Genomic DNA, 23,512 nt, shown 5'->3' with positions numbered 1-23,512 from the left:
ATTTGTCATAAAATCCAACTAATATGCAAAGCTCCCAATGTGTGAAGATTGTCATTTCGTTAATTGAGGTATGAAAAGCCGCAACAGAAAGTTTAAGTATGTCAGAGTTGCATCCCTTACAACTGTCAATATTATCTTACATGAGATACAATCTAATGTATATAAATATATTTACATTTTGTAATTTATTGTGTATTGTTTTATACGGTGTTTGCATCAAAAAATACTGAAAGAGTTTCCAGAAGATACAAGAGCGCAAAGTTTCATTAGATATATATTTGATAATGGATAAAGATTTGTTTGCCAAACAATTAATGTTAATCTGTACCATACGAATACTTTGCCCATATAGGATTCGTCAATAATGGTAGGGGTCAAAAAGGTGAAAATGCAGGAAATTCGAAATTGGTGTAAACGGATGTAATACATTAAACAGAAGAGGGATGTACTTGTCACTTATAGTTGATATATTATGTATGTTTGGATACTGGATATTTTAAAACATTAAATATGCGGGTAAATTCTAAATCAGTACCACTATTCGTAGGAATTAATCGCGTGCCAGGTGACGGAAAATCTCGGGGACTTTAAGTTCACCAGTAAAACTAAAACTGTAAATCATTATATAATAATATTCATAACATAAAATGTGTTTTCCACGTTTCAAATTTTCTACTGTCCTTTTCCATTGTATTCATTATTCTCATCTGTAATACAATGTATCTCCTAAAATTGATAATCAGAAAACCGATGACTGGTTTCTGTTAACATCACTAATGAGAATGCAATATTCGTAATGTCGCTCATACGATCATAAATGTCAGGGAGAGCTTCGGAATCTATGAATTTTCCTCTGTCTTTGTAATTAATGCCCATCAAAGAGACAGAAATTGGTGTGCTGCTTCCATTGAAACACTTTAAAGCTTTATTTCTCCTCTTTCTATTAGTGCCTATCTGGAATTCATTCCACTTTATGATACTGGGAATAATTCCTGGTTGAACAATTCTTCTCTTTACCAGGAATATGTACTGACGTCATCAGAGTTGCTTCCCTTCGCATGTTAAAATACATAAATGGTTCAGTCAATTGGGAAGGTCTACACGTTTACATGTACAATATCACTACGCGTAACACTATATACCTATATGTGTGCCAGGTATGAAACAGGTATGAAACAATCACTTGCGGGCGTTCCGCAATTAATGTAGATATATACATTTCATTAAAGATGGAATTTGTAATCCACACATGAACACGGCCATGCTGAAGGCCTTGTTTCTCGTCAATATTAGGGACCGTTATGAAAAGATTTGCTTTAAATATGAATTACTAATTCGCTGTTACGTGGTTTCTGATGGAATTACTCTTACCCAAGTTGCTTCTTAACGCCGAATCAATGACTAGTCTAATGGTCGCTATTTCATATGTTTCTTCCCAGCCGTATAATTTAGTATAAACGGAATTTCCATTTCCAGAAAGTTGTTCACCAGTTGTTCAAATAAACAAAGGATATTTGGTATTGGATTGAAAAATCAGCTGAAAGCTTATATTAATTTCTCTCGGGATTACAGACTGATCCAGTTGTTAAACACAAATGTTGAAGCTGTCGGTAAGGCGAGGATTTTAAACCAAAGCTTGAATTTCATTTATATATCTTTTAGAAAGATACTCTGAGGACTTAAATATAATCATTGAACTGTCTAGCGCCTATGCCATTTGTCTGAAACTATCTGGCATTTAAATCGATAAAATATACCATATCAAGCCAGTTTAATACTTAGATAAATGCTATCTATATGTTGTGTGTTTATGTGTCTCAATAATCTCATGTATTATCAGAACAACTAACTACTAAATAACAAATATGATATCGAGCATATATCTATAACGACGCATAATTATAACACAATTTCGTGAAATTCGATATCCGTTTTGTTGTTGATAATTGCAAAGGGAAAATGTCGTCGATAAAGCCCTGAAAACCCCTACACATTATAAACTACGTAGACATTTAATTGCTGTTTGTATATAGAAGAGCATTATTAAAATAGTTTCAAGTCATTATCAATCTCTTTTTGCGTCGACTGAGTATATGGATTTTAATATATGTCTTGCTATTCCTTTTCACCATGCTACGTTCATGATGCGTCATTTCGGTAAAATGATCTTTGATCGAGTTCCTATTTTTGGCTCAATTTTGTGTCTTTATTTGACTTGGTATAATTTGTTTCAATAATTGCCCATCCCTTCTGTCACTCTCTCTCTGATGGTGGGCTGATCTAATTCCTACTACCTTGTTAATTATATTAATCCCAATCAGCACAGGGAAGCTATCCTGCTGCGTTTAATTACAGCCTGTAAATCTATTCCAGGATTTAACTAATGACACACTGACCTGTTTGCCCCGTATCGCCGTACACATAATCACAATTTTCCAACACACAGGAGAAACAAAAACTATAACGAAAGCGGTTGGGATCATCTTCGAAGGAGAAAATAATATTTCTTTCGCGTTATTAAGTGAAACTTTTGCGTTATATCGCGATAAAAACAGTATTTTCTTCTTCGAAAATGACTATACCGGTTTTCGTGAAAAATAAATGAATCCCTATTTTTTGCGATATTTTTATTTTAGCTATTTTTTATTTATGTATTACGCGCTTTTCTAGGATCTCCTAATATCCATTTGTTAAGTTAACTGAGGCATGTTTTACCTCAATTTGCCTCATGTCCCATCATAGAAACAAAAACAAAATTTTATCTATTTGTCATTTTCTATCTTTGATATAGGAATCCGTATTGCCTCTTTTGTTTTAACATTACGTATTGATTGTTCTTGTCTGTGATGTGTTATAAATTTACCATTATACATTTGATGGCTTTGCCTATTGTTTTGGAAAGCATGCTTTGTTTCCCCGAGATAACCATAATGTTTTATAAGGGCTTGGTTCGCTCTTGGAAAACGTTTATTAGGGCTTGCTTCGCTCTTGCAAAATGTTGGAATGACTTGCGGGAATACAATAAAACATTTACCTCTTACAAAAATATTTTTATTTTTATTTTAAAACAAGAACTTTTCTACCTAGAAATTCCTCAGATGAGATCTAGGGGATATCGTTTGAGTAAGGTAAGCATGGTGTTCGTTTCCACGTAATATGGTCGACATATCCCTTTGATATACGCTGTTGTATAGATGAGGTTTAATTGTAAAGTACTCTGACGTCATCTGGTATTAGACGTATATATATGTATAGTGAGTGTGTACCTGATATTTTACCCCTATAGATTTCAATTAGCTCCCTACCTTTGCCGTCACCGTAGGGCCACGTGACGTGTACTTTTACCATTCTTTTCGTCATTTCTGAATCATTAAGTGGTGAGGAAGACCACTCCGATACCATGTTACTCTGATCCCACCAGTTACGTTATTGGTTTAATGTTTCCAGATCCCAGCGGTTGTTCGTGTCTGGTGGTGTTCTCCGACTGTTCGCCAGGGTCATCTAGTGACGTCCACAGCCTAGCATCCTAAGACCAACAACTGAGAACTGGCTTGTAGAATCTGATCAAGGGAAGTATCTGCCTGTAATGTTAAGCCAGTTCACAGTCAGCAGGGGATCTCATGTTTATTTGTATTTGTAAGTTGATGTGAAAATCTGTCAAATTCTACTGTCAAAGGATCACAATTCTATAAGTCCTGTAGAGGCAAACGGGTGAATGACATTTTCCCAAATTGTTACTAAGCATTGCTGAATTACCAGATCGTGGTCATGTTGTTGTGTAGCAATGTCTTTATTAAGCTCTGCTGGAGGATGACTTAGTCCCCGATGTTTGCCGAAGTTCCAACCGAATTGATCGAAATATGTGGTTAATAAATATCCCTAACTAAATTCTAGTTAACTAACTTCCAGTTATAAGATGTCTCAACACTTTATCACTTGCCCTCCATCTCTGGGTTGCAAGTTCGAAACCCTTGTGGGGTAGTTGCCTGGTACTGACCGTAGGTTTTTCTCCGGGTGCTCCGGCATTCCTCCACCAAAGCACGTCCTTAAATGACCCTGGCTGTTAATAGGACGTTAAACAAAATATGCCATAAACCATAAACCTTCACTTCAACGTGATTAGTCATGAGAGTATGCTTTACATGGACCCAGTTTCATCAATATTCCTAAAATTAAAATTCCGATAAGAAATCATTACAGAATTTACGCAAGGTTCCTTAACAAAGGTGATTTCCGTAAATTCTGTAGCGCTTTCATACTGAACATTTTGAGTTAAGAAATTTCCTTCAGGAACGATGATGACAGCGGAACCTGTAGTTGTCAAAAACGGAACATTGAACTAATTGATAATTCTACGCTATTGCTTATTGTTATAGTTTACGTCTTACCTTTCATGGATAAAGATCACAAACCAAATGGAAGAAAACACAGCTTAATTGCATTTAGTAAAGTCCAAAATCTGAATGCCATTACGTCAGGTGTATTAACCATTCAACAGAGAACTCGCAAGTCAAGCGTCATTTGAACCGTAGGTGACGTTATTGTTTAGGACAAAAATCTGTTCTTTTTCTCTTTTTTTTTCTTTTTTTCTTTCTTTCTGTGATTCGAATGACAAATCATGGATTCCGGTGGAGGCGTTGGTTACCTGTACGTTATTCACACAGAAGCATAAAACGAGGGAAAAAATGCACGTTACACGTGCAGGAATGATCGGTATAGTCTAGACTGAGTTGGTCGGCTGGTATCATGGTCATAGATAGCTATCATCCGTTCCTTAACTTGTAAGTGTCTGTACAAATCCCAAGTGAGCCCGATCTACACCCCCGATACGACTTGCTAATAGTTGTGCACACTGCATGTTTAGTACTTTGGTATGAATTAAGCTGTCACGAATAATTTATACCGAAACGCTCTGGATTCGTTCGGTTATATATGGCACAAGCTGAATCATACTTATCATGTGATGGTTACATGAAAGCATTATCTCTTAATAAAACAATATAAATAAATCAAGTATTTAATTATTTTACCATAATTCATTCTATAATATGATCATTTTCATGCAATTTGCTTATTAGTTTAGAGTGTACGTACTTTGAGGTTGTTTTTTTTTGTTTTTTTTTTTGTAATCTCAACTGTCACGATCTGATACTAGGGTAATAAAGAGATGGCTCTCTATTTGACTCGATATGTTTCAGTGCCAAAGATCTCCGATATATGCTTCCAAATCAAAATTGATGCTGTTGAACGAAATTCCGATGAACAGCGATAAAGCAATTTGTTCATTTTTGCTTAATGCTTTTCTAATACATGTATATTTGATAAACAAATACTTTGATATTCATAAATAACACATTATTGGCATCCTGTTATGTTGTTCATATAGATTGAAGGCGAGCAAAAATCAAAACGTCGAAACGAGTTTCATAAAAATTTCATACGAAATGAATACACATTTTAGATACTTTTTACCACATTACTCAGAAAACGTACATTTTGACAGGTTCAAAGTAAAAATGTTGATGACACTATCAAGAGGAGACAGCAATTAACAATTCCATGACGTCACGTCATTGTCTATATTATGACTTCACCATTGATTTGTGACTGGTACAGCCAATGTAAAACACTCCAGGGTATACTACACTAGTGAAATTATTAAAAATATGACACGAGTGAATTCATCGGATTACAGGACAATTAGGATTGAAATGTGTTTAAAATATTTAAAGAATTTTACCCAATACTTTATCACATGGTTTAAAAGTTTGCCATATTCTAGACAAAATATTCAATCATCAATCAATTTGTAACTATTTGTATAAAGGCTTTCTCAAACATTTAAGAGATGGGTTTAAAAGAGGGGGGGTATTTCCTGCCAATACAAGTTTATACGACAGATGTATGGCACTAAACAGTTCTGACGGACGTATAAAAGTGAATCCGAAACCCACTGCCTATGTTCGGTCAGTGTACATATATATTTGTAAATCACCAAGTCTATACATTAAACGTAACATTGGGTCTTATTAAACCATCTCTACTTTACATTAGTCACATCAACACTAACAACTATCTGAATAAGAACAATAAATATACATTTTATTAAAAACAATATATATAAACAAATATATATATAACATGTATTATTACCTATATCTCTTTCATTCGAATACAATTTTAGATTTTGATTTGATTTTATCACAAATGTAGTTGATCATTGGGTAGATTCGCGAATCACGGATGCATTTTCCATATCTGATATCTCCATCACATCAACCACAATTTTACAAATTGTATGACGTCGTGAATTGAGGATGACATTACATTTACTCCCAACTTTGTCTTTGTTAGATGTCGCTTGATTCTTCTTTAAGTCCTCGTGCCGTAAAGAGCTCCACACTCGTTTAGGGAATCTGTTCCTTTTGAAATCGTTGATGTTTCCCTCACTTCTTCTCAGTGTACTGAGACGCCGAAAGACAACACTGTCTCGCGTGACTCGGCTGTTGGTCCTATGGAGTACGTCTTTGATACAATGACAGCACGGAAACCACATGTAGAACAGGGTTAATAGGTCAGCCTAATGGACAAACATAAAAATATCAATTAATAACCGGATGACACGCAGTAGAGTATATAACCGTATTTAAACAAAAAACAAGGGGTTGGGGGGAACAATGCCATAAAACACTGAAAATGGATTTGTCAAGATGCGCAACGTACATATGTATTTAATGAGAGTTCCAATCCTGCAAATCTGATTTTTTTTTTATTAAATAGGTTAACATTTCTAGCAACAATTGCCTTTATTATGAGGTAATTTTCAGCTAGAGATAAGTTTGAGTTAGAATATACGTATATGTGCTAAGGTCTCCTAACGTATCAATATTGATGCATTTCCCATACTTTAAAGAAGCATCCCAAACTGGTATCGAGGGCACTCTAACGATTTCTACAGGAATGTTAGCATCTCTAATGCCTGCTACATGATTTTGTAGAAAAGAATACAGAACTCTGTTTAACAAAATAAAAAGAATTATATCGTCTTTATATCATGTTTACTTAACAAACAAAATAACAAGGTCATAGTTTGTCCTAATTATTCACTATCACGCGTCTTATCGACTGTTTTGACCTGTAATATCACACTTCCTGTAGGACTTATCTCGGTAGCCTGTCAGTGACTCGTGCTGTGACTGAAGGAATTGTATCGATCTATATTAAGGCCTTATACACATGTATATATAATTTATCACTCAGTCTAAAATGAAATATTATTTCAATGTTTAATTAACTATGAACGCCTATTTCAAGGGTGAATTGTTCATTGTGTTCAACTTCATACGGAAATGTTGCACTTGTTGATGTGAAACCGTTTACATCATCATTTTCTTCAAATAGGTGTTTCATAGCAGACACTCAATTTCACTATGTCGACCATTTGATTTTATCGTGCAGCTTAATCAGGCTTCTAAAGTCCGCATCGATCGACCTTATCTAGATAAAGCATTAATCAAGCGGTCCCATTTTTTTTCCGGACTAGACAACTTCCGGTTCTAGATGTATCTAAAAGCGGAAAAAGATTCCTTCCAGAAAAGGTCTTCCGCCTAAATACAGAATATTGCAAAAAAAAAAAATGCAATTTATCATATCAGACTGTCATTAAGGGCAAACAAGCCTACGTATTATATAAAATTGTATGTATTCCCTGATGTCTATTTATTATTAACACAATAAATTACCATTAATACGGGGTGGGGTGTCCTTAAATAAACTTACGATAGGCAAATTATACCTCACATAAATATGACTACCGTAGTTACACATCTTTCTAAAGAATTATGAATATATCTTAATTCATTTTCGTATAGAATATACATACCCTAAAGCTTTCGTTTGTAAAACCATAAATGATTGGGTTAGCAAAGCTATTCGACATGGCCAGCCAATGAGAGCCTAGATAGATCCCAAGCACGGTCTTTTCCTCCTCGGCGGAAGTGTAGTTGAGCACCTCGGGATAGAAATCCGTTACAATGATGAATATATGTAATGGCAGCCAGCATAAACCAAACATAGCTACGACGATGACCAGCATCTTCACAACCTGCAAAATATACAAATATTGCTTTTATTACACGTAATCGATTATTAAATGATGAAAGATAATTCATTAAAAATGTTTTGTATTTTTTCACTCCCACAATATCCGACTATTAGGATTAAGAAAAATAATGATAAAAACCAAACGTGCACAAAATTCAAATCAAAACAACCGTCTGCGTTTAACAATGATACATGATGTATTTGAATTATTTAAATGTTCTTAATTGGCGTGTATGTTGTTTTGTGGTCCAGTAGTTGAATATTGGTCTTTTTGTGACTTGTATACAATGTAACATATTGTCACAAATCTGTCATTTGTCTAATTTAAATGCTTCGTTGTTCATAATCATTCCAGTTTTGATTCCCTGGCTTTTCTCCTAGATGCCAACATTTGTGCCTTCATCATCACTGAAGACTCGTGTTAGGGACCAAACGGCAGTATAGCGAGGTTAAATTCATTATTTGATAGTGTATTATTTTATCTGGTATAGAAATATCATCTTATAAATGTATTCATACTTGATATTTACCCACTTTCAAAATTACGGCATTTACTTCTACACTGAAATAGTTGCTACATTTCCCGCTAAATGTCGTTAGTTTAGAATATTCATTGTTTCTCAATTGTTGAAACGAAGCACAAAAAAATATGTGTTCGGGTTGTCTGATATGCAACTCTTGATAAATAACTAGACACTATCTAAAATGCATTGTCTGATTAAACACCCGTACAGTGACTACTGTTATCTATCAAAACCGGAAGTTAATCTTCGTGTCGTGACTGGCCATATAATCCAACTTATCACACACACCGGATTAATTCGGGAACAACGCCTCCTTTGTCACCTCGATACGAACTGTTGGGTAAATAAACACTTTATCAAACTGTGTGAAACGATTGTTCAGTAAATAATCACCAACTGGGGGAAATGCCATATCTTCAAAGGCTTTATTTGCAACGTATCGGTTATTTTACTACACTTTCTGGCAAGTTAATGAGTCTGTATAATTTTAGTCTAGGTAAATACTAGCTACATTACCAACTGCACGTTTTTTTGCAATTTGTCTATTGATTTAATTAGGGAAGGTACTTATTATCATAACATGTGGCAATCAGATGTTTTAATATAGATTTATCGAGCAGTAATGCTGCTGATATTAATTAAATTAGGTCGATAGACTGATCCCAAGGACGCTAGATTAAATAAACGAGAGAAATGTTTTTTTCAAGAGAAAATGGCAACCAGAAGACGAATGCATTAGAGGCCACCATCAAAGGTTACGTTTGATGCATTTGTGTACTTCAATATAATATCTACCAACTGCAATATGTCCAGTATCTCTGGTATGCACAGCGCAAACATGGCAAAACCGGTCTACAGTATATGTGGTCTGTTTTCCTGTTTATTTCTTGATGTTAAATGAAATCATTGCATAATTTAATAAGGCCTATAAAATTATTCAATTAATAACCATTATTTACAAAGGATTAGAATAAATATTCATACCTGGATTGCGTTTATTTCGTATTAGTTCATTCTAAAAATTACACTTTCATTATAAAAAAATCATATTTCAAGCGTGAAAATAACTATGTAAGATCTGTTGATATTTGTACGTTTTCGCATAGTTAATATATTGTGACTTCCCGTGTATTAGTTTTAAATTAACTTATAATCCGGTTTTTTTCCTTGCAATTGCCGACCATTTTCTATCTTTTTAAAGTCAACATTTATATTTCACATTAATTGCTTTCCAAAGAGGGGATATTTTAACAGTTAGATAACAAACAGCAAATAAATATATATAATTGGCGTATTCCTGCTAGCTTTGAGGACGGATTATCAATAAATAAACATCGTAACGGGGAAAGTTTAATTTTATAAGCATTACGGGACGGAATGTGAAGCTAATAGAATAAAATAAACATTTTTAAATGCTGACATTGCTCAAAGGTTTGGGAGAAGTTAGGAGTAGCTACATGCTGGCGGGATACTCGAGACGAATCAGATTGGCTGTACAATGTTAAGTGGTACCAGATAGGACGGTGCTTTATCAGACAAATGCCTCCATTGAAGTTTAATCGCATTTCATTCATACACGTTTAAATACAAATATTATCTAAATGTACTATACACGCAATAATCCCGATCAAATGCTAGAGTATCAAGTGTTACAGATCAGTAAAAGACAATGGAGGAAAACAACCTTTGAAAAAACGATAATTTAAACACGTGCTTTGCAAACATTAATCAGATAGTGGAATAACCATTATTCTACTTGAGAAGAACATAGGAATTAAACAAGGACAGGCTATTGATGTCGACATTTTGATCTACCTAATTATGGACTATAATAGAAAGCAGATCGTTGAGTACTCGTTGTCTCCTCCCGTTGCGTCCTAATAAAGGTTTTCAATCTAACCTTGACAATGATAAACTAGAGTATTGTTCCAACTCTTTTCACATAACGTTTATCATTTGAAATGTCCATTGTTATTGGGTAAACCTGTCGCGGTCATTAGTGAAGCTTTTATAATGGTTCTGATTAAATTAGTGATAGTAAATGAACACATTATATTAGGGATATTTGAAAGAAACAGAAAACGTTTTACTCTTACATGACGCACTTGATTCTTGCAGAACGTCTATTAAGTAATTATAGAACATGCAGCATTATACAGAATTCACAGCAATATCCAGAATTTGCAGCATTATCCGTTTTTACGCTTTTAACTCATACGTTGTCAAGTTAGACGTGCTATTTTCAGCAAACAATGCCACTGTTTTGCAGTTTACATCCAAATTAATTCTGAAATGTACGTGTATCTTCCTCCTGAACCGCAATTCTTCTCAAATCGCGATTCTAAACATTGGTTATTATGTATGACTTCCAGTTTCAATTATCTAACATGATTTAGAAGTCCCTTGTCTTTTTCTTAATTTTCTTCAATTTGGATATTTTATTGCAAAAACGAATATTAAGACAATATGATTTATATAATAAACGAGTTATGCTTTCAAACACTTACAAAATAAACCCATGGTTTCTCGTTGGCTTCCTTGTTATCTTTCGTAAGTAACGTATATTTCATGATATAATGTCTAGATACCACGCAATAATTCCCGCTCTTTACCGGATACTGCTGCCATCTGTCGGTGGTATATTTTGGCCTATTGCCATGACCGCGTTAGAAAACTACATGCTTGTTCACGTGATCCAATGTTTTTATAGCTGCGTTATTTTAGATAACTGTCCTATGTATACAGTGTGTAGGAGCATACAGCTTAGTAAACCTGTACGTAATTATATAATTGCTCCTACAATGTATACCTGTGGATGTTAAACGGCCATAGCCCTGGTATCTATATAAAACATATTATACAGGTAATGTGCTGTATGGTGATTTACACCGCGAATATCTCTTAAACAAATACGTTGTGACTGGTTTTATAGGGAACCATTTATAACGAATGGTTTCATTTAATATGTATTTCAACACAAAATGAGTATATGATGTAACTTAACAGCAACTTTCTTCTGGTGTATCGGATGCACGTGCATCACGTCTCCAGGAAAAAAATCAATCTAGTGTATCAGATGTACGTACATCACGTATCAAGGATACAACAGTCTATATAGTGTATCAGATGTACGTACATCACGTATCCAGGATAAAACGTCTATCTAGTGTATCAGATGTACGTACATCACGTATCCAGGATAAAACAGTCTATCTAGTGTATCAGATGTACGTACATCACGTATCCAGGATAAAACAGTGTATCAGATGTACGTACATCACGTATCCAGGATAAAACAGTGTATCAGATGTATGTACATCACGTATCCAGGATACAACAGTCTATCTAGTGTATCAGAAACAGTCTATCTAGTATATCAGATATACGTACATCACGTATCCAGGATTAAACAGTCTATCTAGTGTATCAGATGTACGTACATCACGTATCCAGGATAAAACAGTCTATCTAGTGTATCAGATATACGTACATCACGTATCCAGGATAAAACAGTCTATCTAGTGTATCAGATGTACGTACATCACGTATCCAGGATAAAACAGTGTATCAGATGTACGTACATCACGTATCCAGGATAAAACAGTGTATCAGATGTATGTACATCACGTATCCAGGATACAACAGTCATATAGTGTATCAGATGTATGTACATCACGTATCAAGGATAAAACGTCTATCTAGTGTATCAGATGTACGTACATCACGTATCCAGGATAAAACGTCTATCTAGTGTATCAGAAACAGTCTATCTAGTGTATCAGATGTACGTACATCACGTATCTAGGATAAAACCGTCTATCTAGTGTATCAGATGTACGTACATCACGTATCCAGGACAAAACAGTCTATCTAGTGTATCAGATATACGTACATCACGTATCCAGGATACAACAGTGTATCTAGTGTATCAGATGTACGTACATCACGTATCCAGGATACAACAGTCATATAGTGTATCAGATGTATGTACATCACGTATCAAGGATAAAACGTCTATCTAGTGTATCAGATGTACGTACATCACGTATCCAGGATAAAACGTCTATCTAGTGTATCAGAAACAGTCTATCTAGTGTATCAGATGTACGTACATCACGTATCTAGGATAAAACCGTCTATCTAGTGTATCAGATGTACGTACATCACGTATCCAGGACAAAACAGTATATCTAGTGTATCAGATGTACGTACATCACGTATCCAGGATAAAACAGTGTATCAGATGTACGTACATCACGTATCTAGGATAAAACCGTCTATCTAGTGTATCAGATGTACGTACATCACGTATCCAGGACAAAACAGTCTATCTAGTGTATCAGATGTACGTACATCACGTATCCAGGATAAAACAGTGTATCAGATGTACGTACATCACGTATCCAGGATAAAACAGTGTATCAGATGTACGTACATCACGTATCCAGGATAAAACGTCTATCTAGTGTATCAGAAACAGTCTATCTAGTGTATCAGATGTACGTACATCACGTATCCAGGATACAACAGTCATATAGTGTATCAGATGTACGTACATCACGTATCAAGGATAAAACAGTCTATCTAGTGTATCAGATGTACGTACATCACGTATCCAGGATAAAACAGTGTATCAGATGTACGTACATCACGTATCCAGGATAAAACAGTCTATCTAGTGTATCAGAAACAGTCTATCTAGTGTATCAGATGTATAAGAAATACATATATTACCTATCCTGAAACTGATTGCAATTATGTGTGTTTAAGCCTTTTTTATGGCCAGGTCATTGTGCTTTGCTTCCATTCATATAAGAGATATATGATACTATTCAATCATAAACGGTATCGGTATTCATGAATCGCAAAGAGTTGACGACCCTGCTATTAAATTCCTTAATTAACATGACAAGTGTAACACAGACGCCAATACAAAGGAAGATGAATGTTATTGTCTGAAAACCATTGTCTCCACAAGCTTGCCCAAGAAACATATTCTAGATACCATTTTTTTGTTGTGCGGACAATGGCTGTTAGAAGGTTAGCAAGTTAATGGAGCCATATAGTTCTTTGTGGAAATCACCTGCTAACATTACATAAATAAACCCTAGTTGACTAGCCAGACGGCGCTTATTGTTCACTCGCTATTGATGATGTATCATTTGAGGATAATAGTGATGATAACAATATCATGTTATATGATATGCATTATTATATTTTGTTGAGTTGTGCAATGATCTGATTCTAAACAGATACAGGTAGGTTAGATATCAAAAGCATGTGTTGGCAAAGATGGAGTCTAGCTCAGACACATCGTTATGGCTTAAAACGCAATATAGATGATAATCATCTCGGAAATGATGTTGATTAAATGCCAAACCCTTGCACATATTCAAGCTATCGGCCCAATCACATTTTATAAAGAGACAGTCGTAAAATTTAAAGGCGTTTTCCTATCAGCCAAAATAGAACAACACTTTAATTTTATTTCCGGAGCATCATTTAATTGGTCATATTTTCATCGTTGTCTCCGTGCTTTCGGAAATCTACATTTTAGTTGATTTATTTTGGCTCATTTCTATTATTCTTTTTGGCTCTTTGTTTTTGTATTAGGATAAGCAATAACTTTTTAATGATTTTGTATCGTTAATCTCCTGTTAGAAGCTGGGAGGGAAAAGTCTTTTACCTGTTTAAACAGATATCTATTAAACACAATTTGTATATTTACTGAGATCCAAACCTATTTTACGAACAATCAAATTACGATACTTTACCGTTTATTATGTTTGACAATTTAAAAGCGAAATTATTACGCATTTATCTTTGTTTTTGTTTCAAAATCGTCAGAAGAATACCAACATGTAAAATCAAAGGTTATGGCAAATGGACTACAGGGCAGAATATGTTTAAACAGATACCCGAAAGGTTGCCATGGAGTCACCAGACATATCATTATGCATCAAACACGTCTGGACTTTACAGAGTATTATGTATTTGTTTACAACAACTCTTACTCCGATAAGGTCGTGTTTCATGTTAATGTTTGTGCCTATTCTGGCCAATTTATACGATTGTTCATGTTAGTAGTAAGTGAGGCGAGCGAAATACAAAGGAATTTGATTGTTCTTTTTTGTGTATCAATGAAATATATTTTAAAAAGTTAAATCCGGTATTCGGTATTGATTGTATGTTTAAAAATACGATTTTATAATGCACAACTTAGTGGTATATGCAGAGAAAGATTTTGGTATCATCGATTCATTGAAAGCGTTTTGTGTATCGTTGAGATTCGTGTCAAGAATGTGTCGTTTGTTTGCACCCAGTCGGCCTAGGTGATCATTATATACATGGACAAGTTATCGATCCAGAATTGAAGAAAGTGTTGCATGCTACGATGGTAGCATGGGCGGTTTTCGTTATTAATCACACAGCGATCTCTGATTACAGGAAGAGAATTTCGGTCGTCCAGCTCTTTTGCATGTAAACGCTGACAAATCCAGCACAACTTTCCTATACGTTATTTACACTTTGATCGAATGCAATGACTTTAATTATTTTAGTGCAACCACAAAGTCATCAGCAAAGCAATTACAACAGAAGCCTAGCCGCCAATAATGATTGGGATCCACAAAAACCATACATATCAGGAGAGGCCAAGGCGTTGTAAGGATTGTACAAATGACACGTACAATGTATTGTATTATTCAATACGGTTTGATTCAGTAGAGCCGAGATTGAATCACACTCTTTTCGTAAACTGTTCTGTCCACCTAGAACTCGTCAGTGATACTAAGGGCATATATAGTTATATTTGACTGCATTCTATTTGGATTTTGCTCACCATTTAAAAACAAACTAATTGCGGAAAATGCGAAAAGGATTTTTTTTGCTACAATATTTGCGCTTTGACAAAGAGAATATTTATATCATGTTTAACAGGTAGCTACGTCGTTTATTGGCAACAAAACTAAAATATACCTGTTAGCTGTTAGAGCTCTGAAAAGGACGATTAGTTCGTTAAAGATCAATATGCACTGTGTGTGACTTTAATATGTGTGATGAATCGGAGTTGCATTACGTCCAATACAAGGACGATGGTAGGACAAGGTGCGCTAAATGTAAGCGTTCACTGGATAATAGTTAGAGATTCCTGGTCATTCATTTGATTATGCTTGATGAAGAGTTCATTAGGGCAAAATAGTTACATGTTATTGGATTGTGGATTGTTAATTTTTTCCCGCAACTGGGCCTCTATTGGGTGTCAAAAATTCCGGTTAAATAGACCTCCATTTGACACAGTAAAATTAATGTATGTATAAGAAGTACGTTTCACTGCCATGGTTTCCCTGAAATTCATAGGCATTTACATGCTAATGCTCTGTTGAAGAAGAGTTCGGTAGTGTAAAACACTTACACACAATTGGACCAATTGATTTGTTAAAAGCATTGTTTTGGCTTTTTGATTAAGGATTGTCCAAATACAGTTCATATGCAGTGCATATCCTACCCCATCGCATTTGGTAGACATTTCCTAACTCCTTTTTACATCGAGTAATTTGTGTTGTGTATAGTGTGGTGCTAATGTTATTAGGAAATTACCTGCTTCCGCAACCCTGCCATTTTTTGGTGTCCAAAATTCAGGTTGTCTAAATAGACCCCCATTTTACACTTAACAAATACGTTTCACCGCCATTGTTTCTATCATATTAAAAACGTGCTGTTTTACTCTTAGTAAACACTAGTTTTAAAACGAAATAGAATAAGATGACTAGGACGATTCTATACACAAGTTAGGATTTTATTTACAAGAAATAGACCATAAGTGTAATATAACCAAATGGCTGACACAAATTTCAGAAAAAAGATCGTTGAATAATCTCGACGACAAATATTGAATTAATGGAAAGATGACATCCCAACTTCCGTAATGTCTTTTTCTGTAAACCTTTTTTTTTATATAAGTCCCATACATTTTTCATTATAGAACACAAACTCGCCAATCACAATATCTAAATCTATCAATCCGACCTTATCAACAGTTACTAAATTTGTCGCTTTAAAATGGATTTTCAAGAGATCAGGAACATCGTAGAATGATAGATCACCTGACGAGGGCATATTTGCCAATGTATATGCGCCAGCAAAATGCTGTGTTTTTTTATTTCACATACATCCCATGAATAAGATAGATAGCCTTCAGATACTAATTGACAAGATTTCCATAAAAAGGAGAATTATAACTCCCTATATCTGGGTGAAACTAACATAACTTCAGACTTCCTGCTCAATCGATCTCCGTGGAAGAAGCTTGCTACATTCAAGGGAGGGTTAATTGACAAGCAAACGGGCTAGACAAACTGGAAGTAATGAAGCGCTCCCATGACGAACAAGTGGTAAACCATATATGGTATTGCGTGCAATTATCCCAGAAGCAGAGAAGATGCACAATCCTAAATCGGGACTCTCTATCGTCACTGAAGACAAACTGCTAAATAGATTGAACTAATTTAGGACGCGTTAAGGCCAATGACTTGCAATCACGAAACTCTGGATTCTAAGCATTTGTTAGCTTTACAGTTCCTCAACTGCAATCCAAAAATTAAAAGTCTAAACACATGCTTAATCGTTTGAAAGAATTGTTGTGCATGGTCGTGTCCATATCATTTTTCTTTTATATAGATCTTTCCCATTGGTACCAATTGGAATTTTTACTTTTTAAGACATCATGACGACAAATGACGCCATTGCTAATTCCCTATTTTATTACATACATTTTGGTCATCGAACAACTAAATCATACTGAAAGAGTTTTAATTGATATAAGCTCCTGTCTTTAGTGTTGAGGAGGTAATCGCTTTATAGTAGATCAATTGTAAGAGGTTCAAGAATGGAACTCTAACTTTAATTTGAAAAGTTCAGTCACACATCAACTTCAATAAACATGTAAGTCTGTAAGTCATGTATATATTTTAATTTCGAAGGATTGTTATTAACATGTTGTTATATTTTTTTTAGGAAAGCAAATGAATTAATGATCCAAAATCAATTCATGGATCAACTTTAATTAACAGGCAAGTCTTTAATTCAGCTAGAAATTAGTGTCTGACGAAACTCAGCAACATTTCTGACATCATATCAACTGATAACATTAATTTAACTATTCAAAAATAATGAAACCATTTACTTTGTTTCATTCTTTTACCGATGCATATCACTTATCACTCCTAAAGGGAGTTCCCTGACAAGTAGACGAGAAATGTTGTCGTTATATGTCGTCATTGAGGATATAAATAACAACGAGCGTTAAAGGTTAGTATTATGGTGATGCAGGAAGAGGAGTGGCAGGTGGTGAAGGGTTCAGCTAATCCGGACGTGATTAAATGGATGTCACCTGTGAGCCAATACGATGGCAATGACTTGCTAATCCGGGTATATTATTTCAGGTAACATTGGCATTAAGGAGGAATATATAAGAGAGGGTCTGAACCCAGTGCATTAATTGATTTCATTTTCATTGAAACCACCCTTGTCCTCACATTAAGGATGAAGCATAACCCATAGTTGACCTAGACATGCATGGTAATGAGGACAGAAGACTCTTAAACCCTTCGGACACCCATGGTCGTATTCTCCTTGTATATTTTCAATAGTCTCCAAGGAATTCCATATGTACTTCCCTTCGTTTAATCGAGATGGAGTTAGAAGTGTGATTTTCGTTTTTATTTCGGAAATCAGGGTGCTACTTTGTACATTTTCTATTTTGTAGATCATTTGCATACATTTTGTTGATTAAGAACATTGTTTATTTATAATTGTCCACTTACAGATTATATCATAACAGCGATCATGTAGACCACCAACAATCATCTGTTAATCAATAATGTATATACATGCATGCACAAAATCACAAAACATACATAGGCCACAAGGTACCAAACAAAAAGTGGGTTTGTAGAAGAGTTTATAATGAGGAATGAGAAGAAGAAAAAACGAAATAAATATTATGGCATCATTAGATATGGCAAATTTTATATTAAAACATAAAACTTCATCACGCCGATAAGGGTGATCTTACTATACTTGTACTTTTTTCAAGGGTCTCCAAAAAATCCATATTTTGTGTTCGTATTTCTAGAATTACGATTTCGTTTTAATGTCAATAATCTTAATGCTAGATACTAATGTTGTGGAAATCCAAAAAAATGGCACAGAAAAATTCTTAATAGATGTTTAAAAAAAATACTAAAATACTTATCCGTATTTTTAGATACTGTATCGTAAAATGATCGTGAGATACGTGTGTATACTCTTAACCGATGCCAGTTCTCATAGGAATTTCCACTAAACAAGAAAAATAGCATTATATATATATGAGGGTGATCGCCTTCCACATCATTATTCAGACCAAGATATATTGTTAAGATAATGTTAAAACATTTTTTTCACGACTGCGATATGATAGTATGTGACGTGAGAATATAGCATAAAGCACAGATATACATTTATTTATCTAAACATTATGAAAACCTTGAACTTATATATCGCAATAAAAATAAAACATTTCTCAGTGGGATCGCGAGGATCATTCAACAATCCGCAAGTATAACATTGTATTTTAGACTACTCGTGTTAATTTACAATGCCAATCTAAAGGCAAGTATATTAGTACAGTCACTTGCTGATAATTGATTGGTGCTAATGACATTTGCTGTGATGATGGGTCTGTAGAGCAATAGAATCATAAAACTTGCTGAAATGTACTTTTGCCCATCCATACAGATCCACATTATAAGATATAGTGTAATACACATGGACTTGCTAATGATGTGAGGTTTCACGCCTACTGACAACTCGTCAACATGCTCATTTATAAATTATACAGGTGTAGGGCGAAAGTTCATTGATCGTATAGACAGCATATTTTATAGGAAGGGCGCTACTAACAAGACTAGATACAGCTCACAATGGGCACCTTCATCAAAAACAATAAAGAATACCGCATAATATCAAAACCGTAATTCCGACTCTAAATCGATAAAACGAGAGGAAAATATGAACAAAAATATCTCTTTGCATGGAGACCATAGAAAACTAATAAACATATAGTAGTAGTATAAAGTCGGTTAGTAAATTGTGATTTATCAGACTCATTGTGGGAGGTATGCAGTGCGCCATGATCTAATATGCATGCTTTGATATGGTATGTGTAACAAATAACATACTGAACAATAATGCCGTCTATGCATAGTTACTCTGTCTCTATAGCAATATAATGTCGCCATTGAAGTTCTATCCCTATGAGTTTACTTTCCTTCTTGAGGGAAATGCATAAGTAACATGGTGAGAACAATATTATGTGTTCGTTATCTGAATAGATAACAATACTTACTCACTGTCATAAAAAAGACTTAAAAGGGAAGATAACACAGATGAAGAATAACTCGTCTTGGCCAGCAAGTCAATGTGTTTACCTTTATGTGAAGGCGCCTTAGCTGGTATAATTAGTGCTTTAAGATGTTACTATACCACACATGACAGAAAACGTTCCTGTGTTTGCGTTATTATTAGTGTCTTCATAACACTGAGGTAGGAAGGGGATACATTTAACCCTCTAGACTTGATTTGGAATATATTCAAAAACTTTGAGAGGAACAATTGCTACACTAAATTTAAACGAGATCATTCTAATTCTTACTTTGTTTTTGTTTTCAGCAAAGTTGATTTATGGTAAATGCTTCAATTTTCTTAAAATTAATGAAAACTAAAAGAAAGAACATTGTTATATTGCAGTTAAAAGAACAGTATCTTTTATCACGTAAAACTGTTCATAACGTAATTACCATTTCAGTCTCAATTTGACTTTTACATTAACTGATTTAGTAAAAAATAAATTGTGTTTTGTATTTTGGGGGGAGTGGGTTCAAATTAATTATTTTACATTTTATGCAGTTGGCTTGTATAGATTGCTGAAGGTTTAATCAACATTGTTCATTATACATCCTGCATGATTAATAATTTATCGAGTCAGACACCTCCTCATTTTAACAAAGACACAAGAGACTCATTAATGTCGGCGGGATTTGATAGAGGCTCCTATAACATTTAAACCCAAGATAATTCGACAATGAAATCAGTTAAGATTTATTTATTTCTAACCAAATTTTATGAGTCCTTTGATAATTCTTTAGTAACAAATTACTATCGTGTGTGTGATCGTTTAACACAGTATGATTGGAATTTAATAGCATTAATGCTATGTATTGAATTTTACTTTGATCGAATGTTTATAAAACGTAACATTAGGAACGTATGCCACGTAACTAGACTATTGAATAAACAACACGAAGACGCCATAAGTGATGTCCCTGCTCGGCCGACCAGTCAGGGTAAGATTTCCAATGTTACAGTATCACATTTTACACAGACGTGGGTGATACAGTGGGTTACAACCACGCATTTCATATGGGCGTGTTTAAGTGTTCAGGGCTTAATGTTCTTGTTTCATTTGATTCTTTAATGATATTTGGATATGAATTGATCCATTGATAATTCATTTAACTCATTCAACCGGATGTAAGCAATACACCAGTTCATCTAAACTAGTTAATTGAAGTGCAATGCATAGGTTAGGTTCCTTTCCAGAAACATGTTCCCGATGATAGTTCAGTTTATATCCAAACAAAACTTATATACAGATTTACTGTGAACTAGATATCTCAGTATAATTTTCTCAATCTGTATTAATAGGCGGAAGGAACGATCTCGTTTGTCTTAACCGTCTTCGCTGAGCGAGAGATATTTACGTTCCGATTCAGGCGATCATCAGTGAATGCCATCTAACATGTTCAAAATTAGAACATCATGATACAATCCGAATAATTTATCGATATCAAGATGTTAACGACGTGAAGCTGATATGGTGATTGCATGACCTCTATTGCCGGCCGATTTTCTGTTTGATAAAGTCCCTTAACATGGTAGCTGTATTATATACGCAAACCGACCGTCCAATGTAATGGTGATGTAAATTAACCTGAATTGCAGCTGTTACTACATACATAAAGTACTTGATAATTTAATTTCTGGCGGAGCTCGTTGTATATAGGGTTTGATACCAGTTACTAGAGGTGCATCAAGACTTCAAAATCACCCGTTTTTGATGGACTACAGCGTGTGACTACTTTAAACGTGCAAACATTTAAGCTCTCAAATGTCACATCTTACAGGGGAATAAATGTAAAGCCGCCATTTCGAAAATAGTGACCATAATGAAGTTTCAACATTAAACACAAAGATCAAATGCAAAGCGGATGCGATATCATTTTCTATGTGACATACTCTTATCACATTAGTATTGAAACAAGCAGATGGCGCAATTGTAAATATTCTTAATGATAAAAAAGTTTATCAGAATGACAGTTTCGGTGTTTAATTGGTAAAACTTATCATATGTATCGTGCATGTCTGGGTTAGATGTTAAGAGGAGTTTTAAACTGGCATGTATTATAAGATGGCATCATTGACGCTTTAAAGAAATAAAGTGATTTCTAGATCAAAAACTGCCACTTTCGTACGATATCGGTCAGCTATCGCACAGAAATGGCAACATGTTGCCTAGTTAAAGTCGGTGATCATCCATGCATATTGCGTAATAGGTTGTACACAGCTGTACGATTGGGTTTACAGAAATATTAACGCCTTTGTATTACAGGGAAATAAAAAGATCCGTTGTAAAATAGCTATTGTATAAACATCAAACCTTAAACTATACAGTATAGCATTACTGTTGTCTTAACTTGCAGTAAACCAACACTTTCAATAATTGTTATTATCATGAATAGCATAATGTATTTATTACATCACATTGAATTTGAAAACCGATTAATACTATCGTCATGTTAAAGATGTCTATGTCAAGATGTTTGTTGAAACAACGCTTATGCATACAGGATATTGTTGGTAGACTTTATTGTTTATATTCACCCAAAAGAATCATCTTTCTTCACAGTTATGAGTCTTGTTCAAAAAACGTCCAAAACAAAAGTGAGGTTTGCATTGTTTGGTTACATAAAGCTCACGTTCGTATTCGCACTCGATTCGGTTCATAGTACTTTAACCCGAAACGGAACTTAATAGGTTCATGTAGTGACAAAACAGCTTGAAATGTAGTGTCATAGTTATAGTGCTAAATTCTCGGTCGTCTTCTGAACCTGTTACGTGACACATGGCGTTATAGTCTTATATTCCCGGTCGTCTTGTGAACCTGTTACGTGACAGCGGTGTTAGACACACGGCGTTATAGTGTTGTTTTCTCGGTCGTCTTGTGAACCTGTTACGTGACACACGGCGTTATTATAAGTGTTATATTATCGGTCGTCTTGTGAACCTGTTACGTGACAGCGGTGTTATAGTGTTATATTCTCGGTCGTCTTGTGAACCTGTCACGTGACAGCGGTGTTATAGTATCATATTCTCGGTTGTCTTGTGAACCTGTTACGTGACACACGGCGTTATAGTGTTATATTATCGGTTGTCTTGTGAACCTGTTACGTGACAGCGGTGTTATAGTGTTATATTCTCGGTCGTCTTGTGAACCTGTCACGTGACAGCGGTGTTATAGTATCATATTCTCGGTTGTCTTGTGAACCTGTTACGTGACAGCGGTGTTATAGTATCATATTCTCGGTTGTCTTGTGAACCTGTTACGTGACAGCGGTGTTATAGTATTATATTCTCGGTCGTCTTGTGAACCTGTTACGTGACAGCGGTGTTATAGAATTATATTCTTGGTTGTCTTGTGAGCCTGTTACGTGACAGCGGTGTTATAGTATCATATTCTCGGTTGTCTTGTGAACCTGTCACGTGACAGCGGTGTTATAGTATTA

The 23,512-nt window shown here is 34.8% G+C and overlaps 1 protein-coding gene across 1 annotated transcript in view; it reads right to left on the bottom strand.

Moving 5' to 3' along the window:
* Positions 1-5,114: 5,114 nt before the first annotated feature.
* The window catches only part of LOC117334234 (QRFP-like peptide receptor), a 32,476-nt gene continuing 14,078 nt past the window's right edge, over positions 5,115-23,512 (bottom strand). Inside the window, exons 2-3 of the mRNA XM_033893733.1 lie at positions 7,883-8,104; positions 5,115-6,580 (exon numbers count right to left, since the gene is read on the bottom strand). Coding sequence (XP_033749624.1) covers positions 6,218-6,580; positions 7,883-8,104 — 585 coding nt within the window. The 3' untranslated portion in view covers positions 5,115-6,217. The remainder of the gene's footprint in view (positions 6,581-7,882; positions 8,105-23,512) is intronic.

This window comes from Pecten maximus, chromosome 1 (assembly GCF_902652985.1).
Source record: "Pecten maximus chromosome 1, xPecMax1.1, whole genome shotgun sequence".
In the NCBI taxonomy this organism is placed as follows: Eukaryota; Metazoa; Mollusca; class Bivalvia; order Pectinida; family Pectinidae; genus Pecten; species Pecten maximus.
Note: the sequence above shows the minus strand (reverse complement) of the source record. Positions and strands in the feature narration are given on the sequence as shown.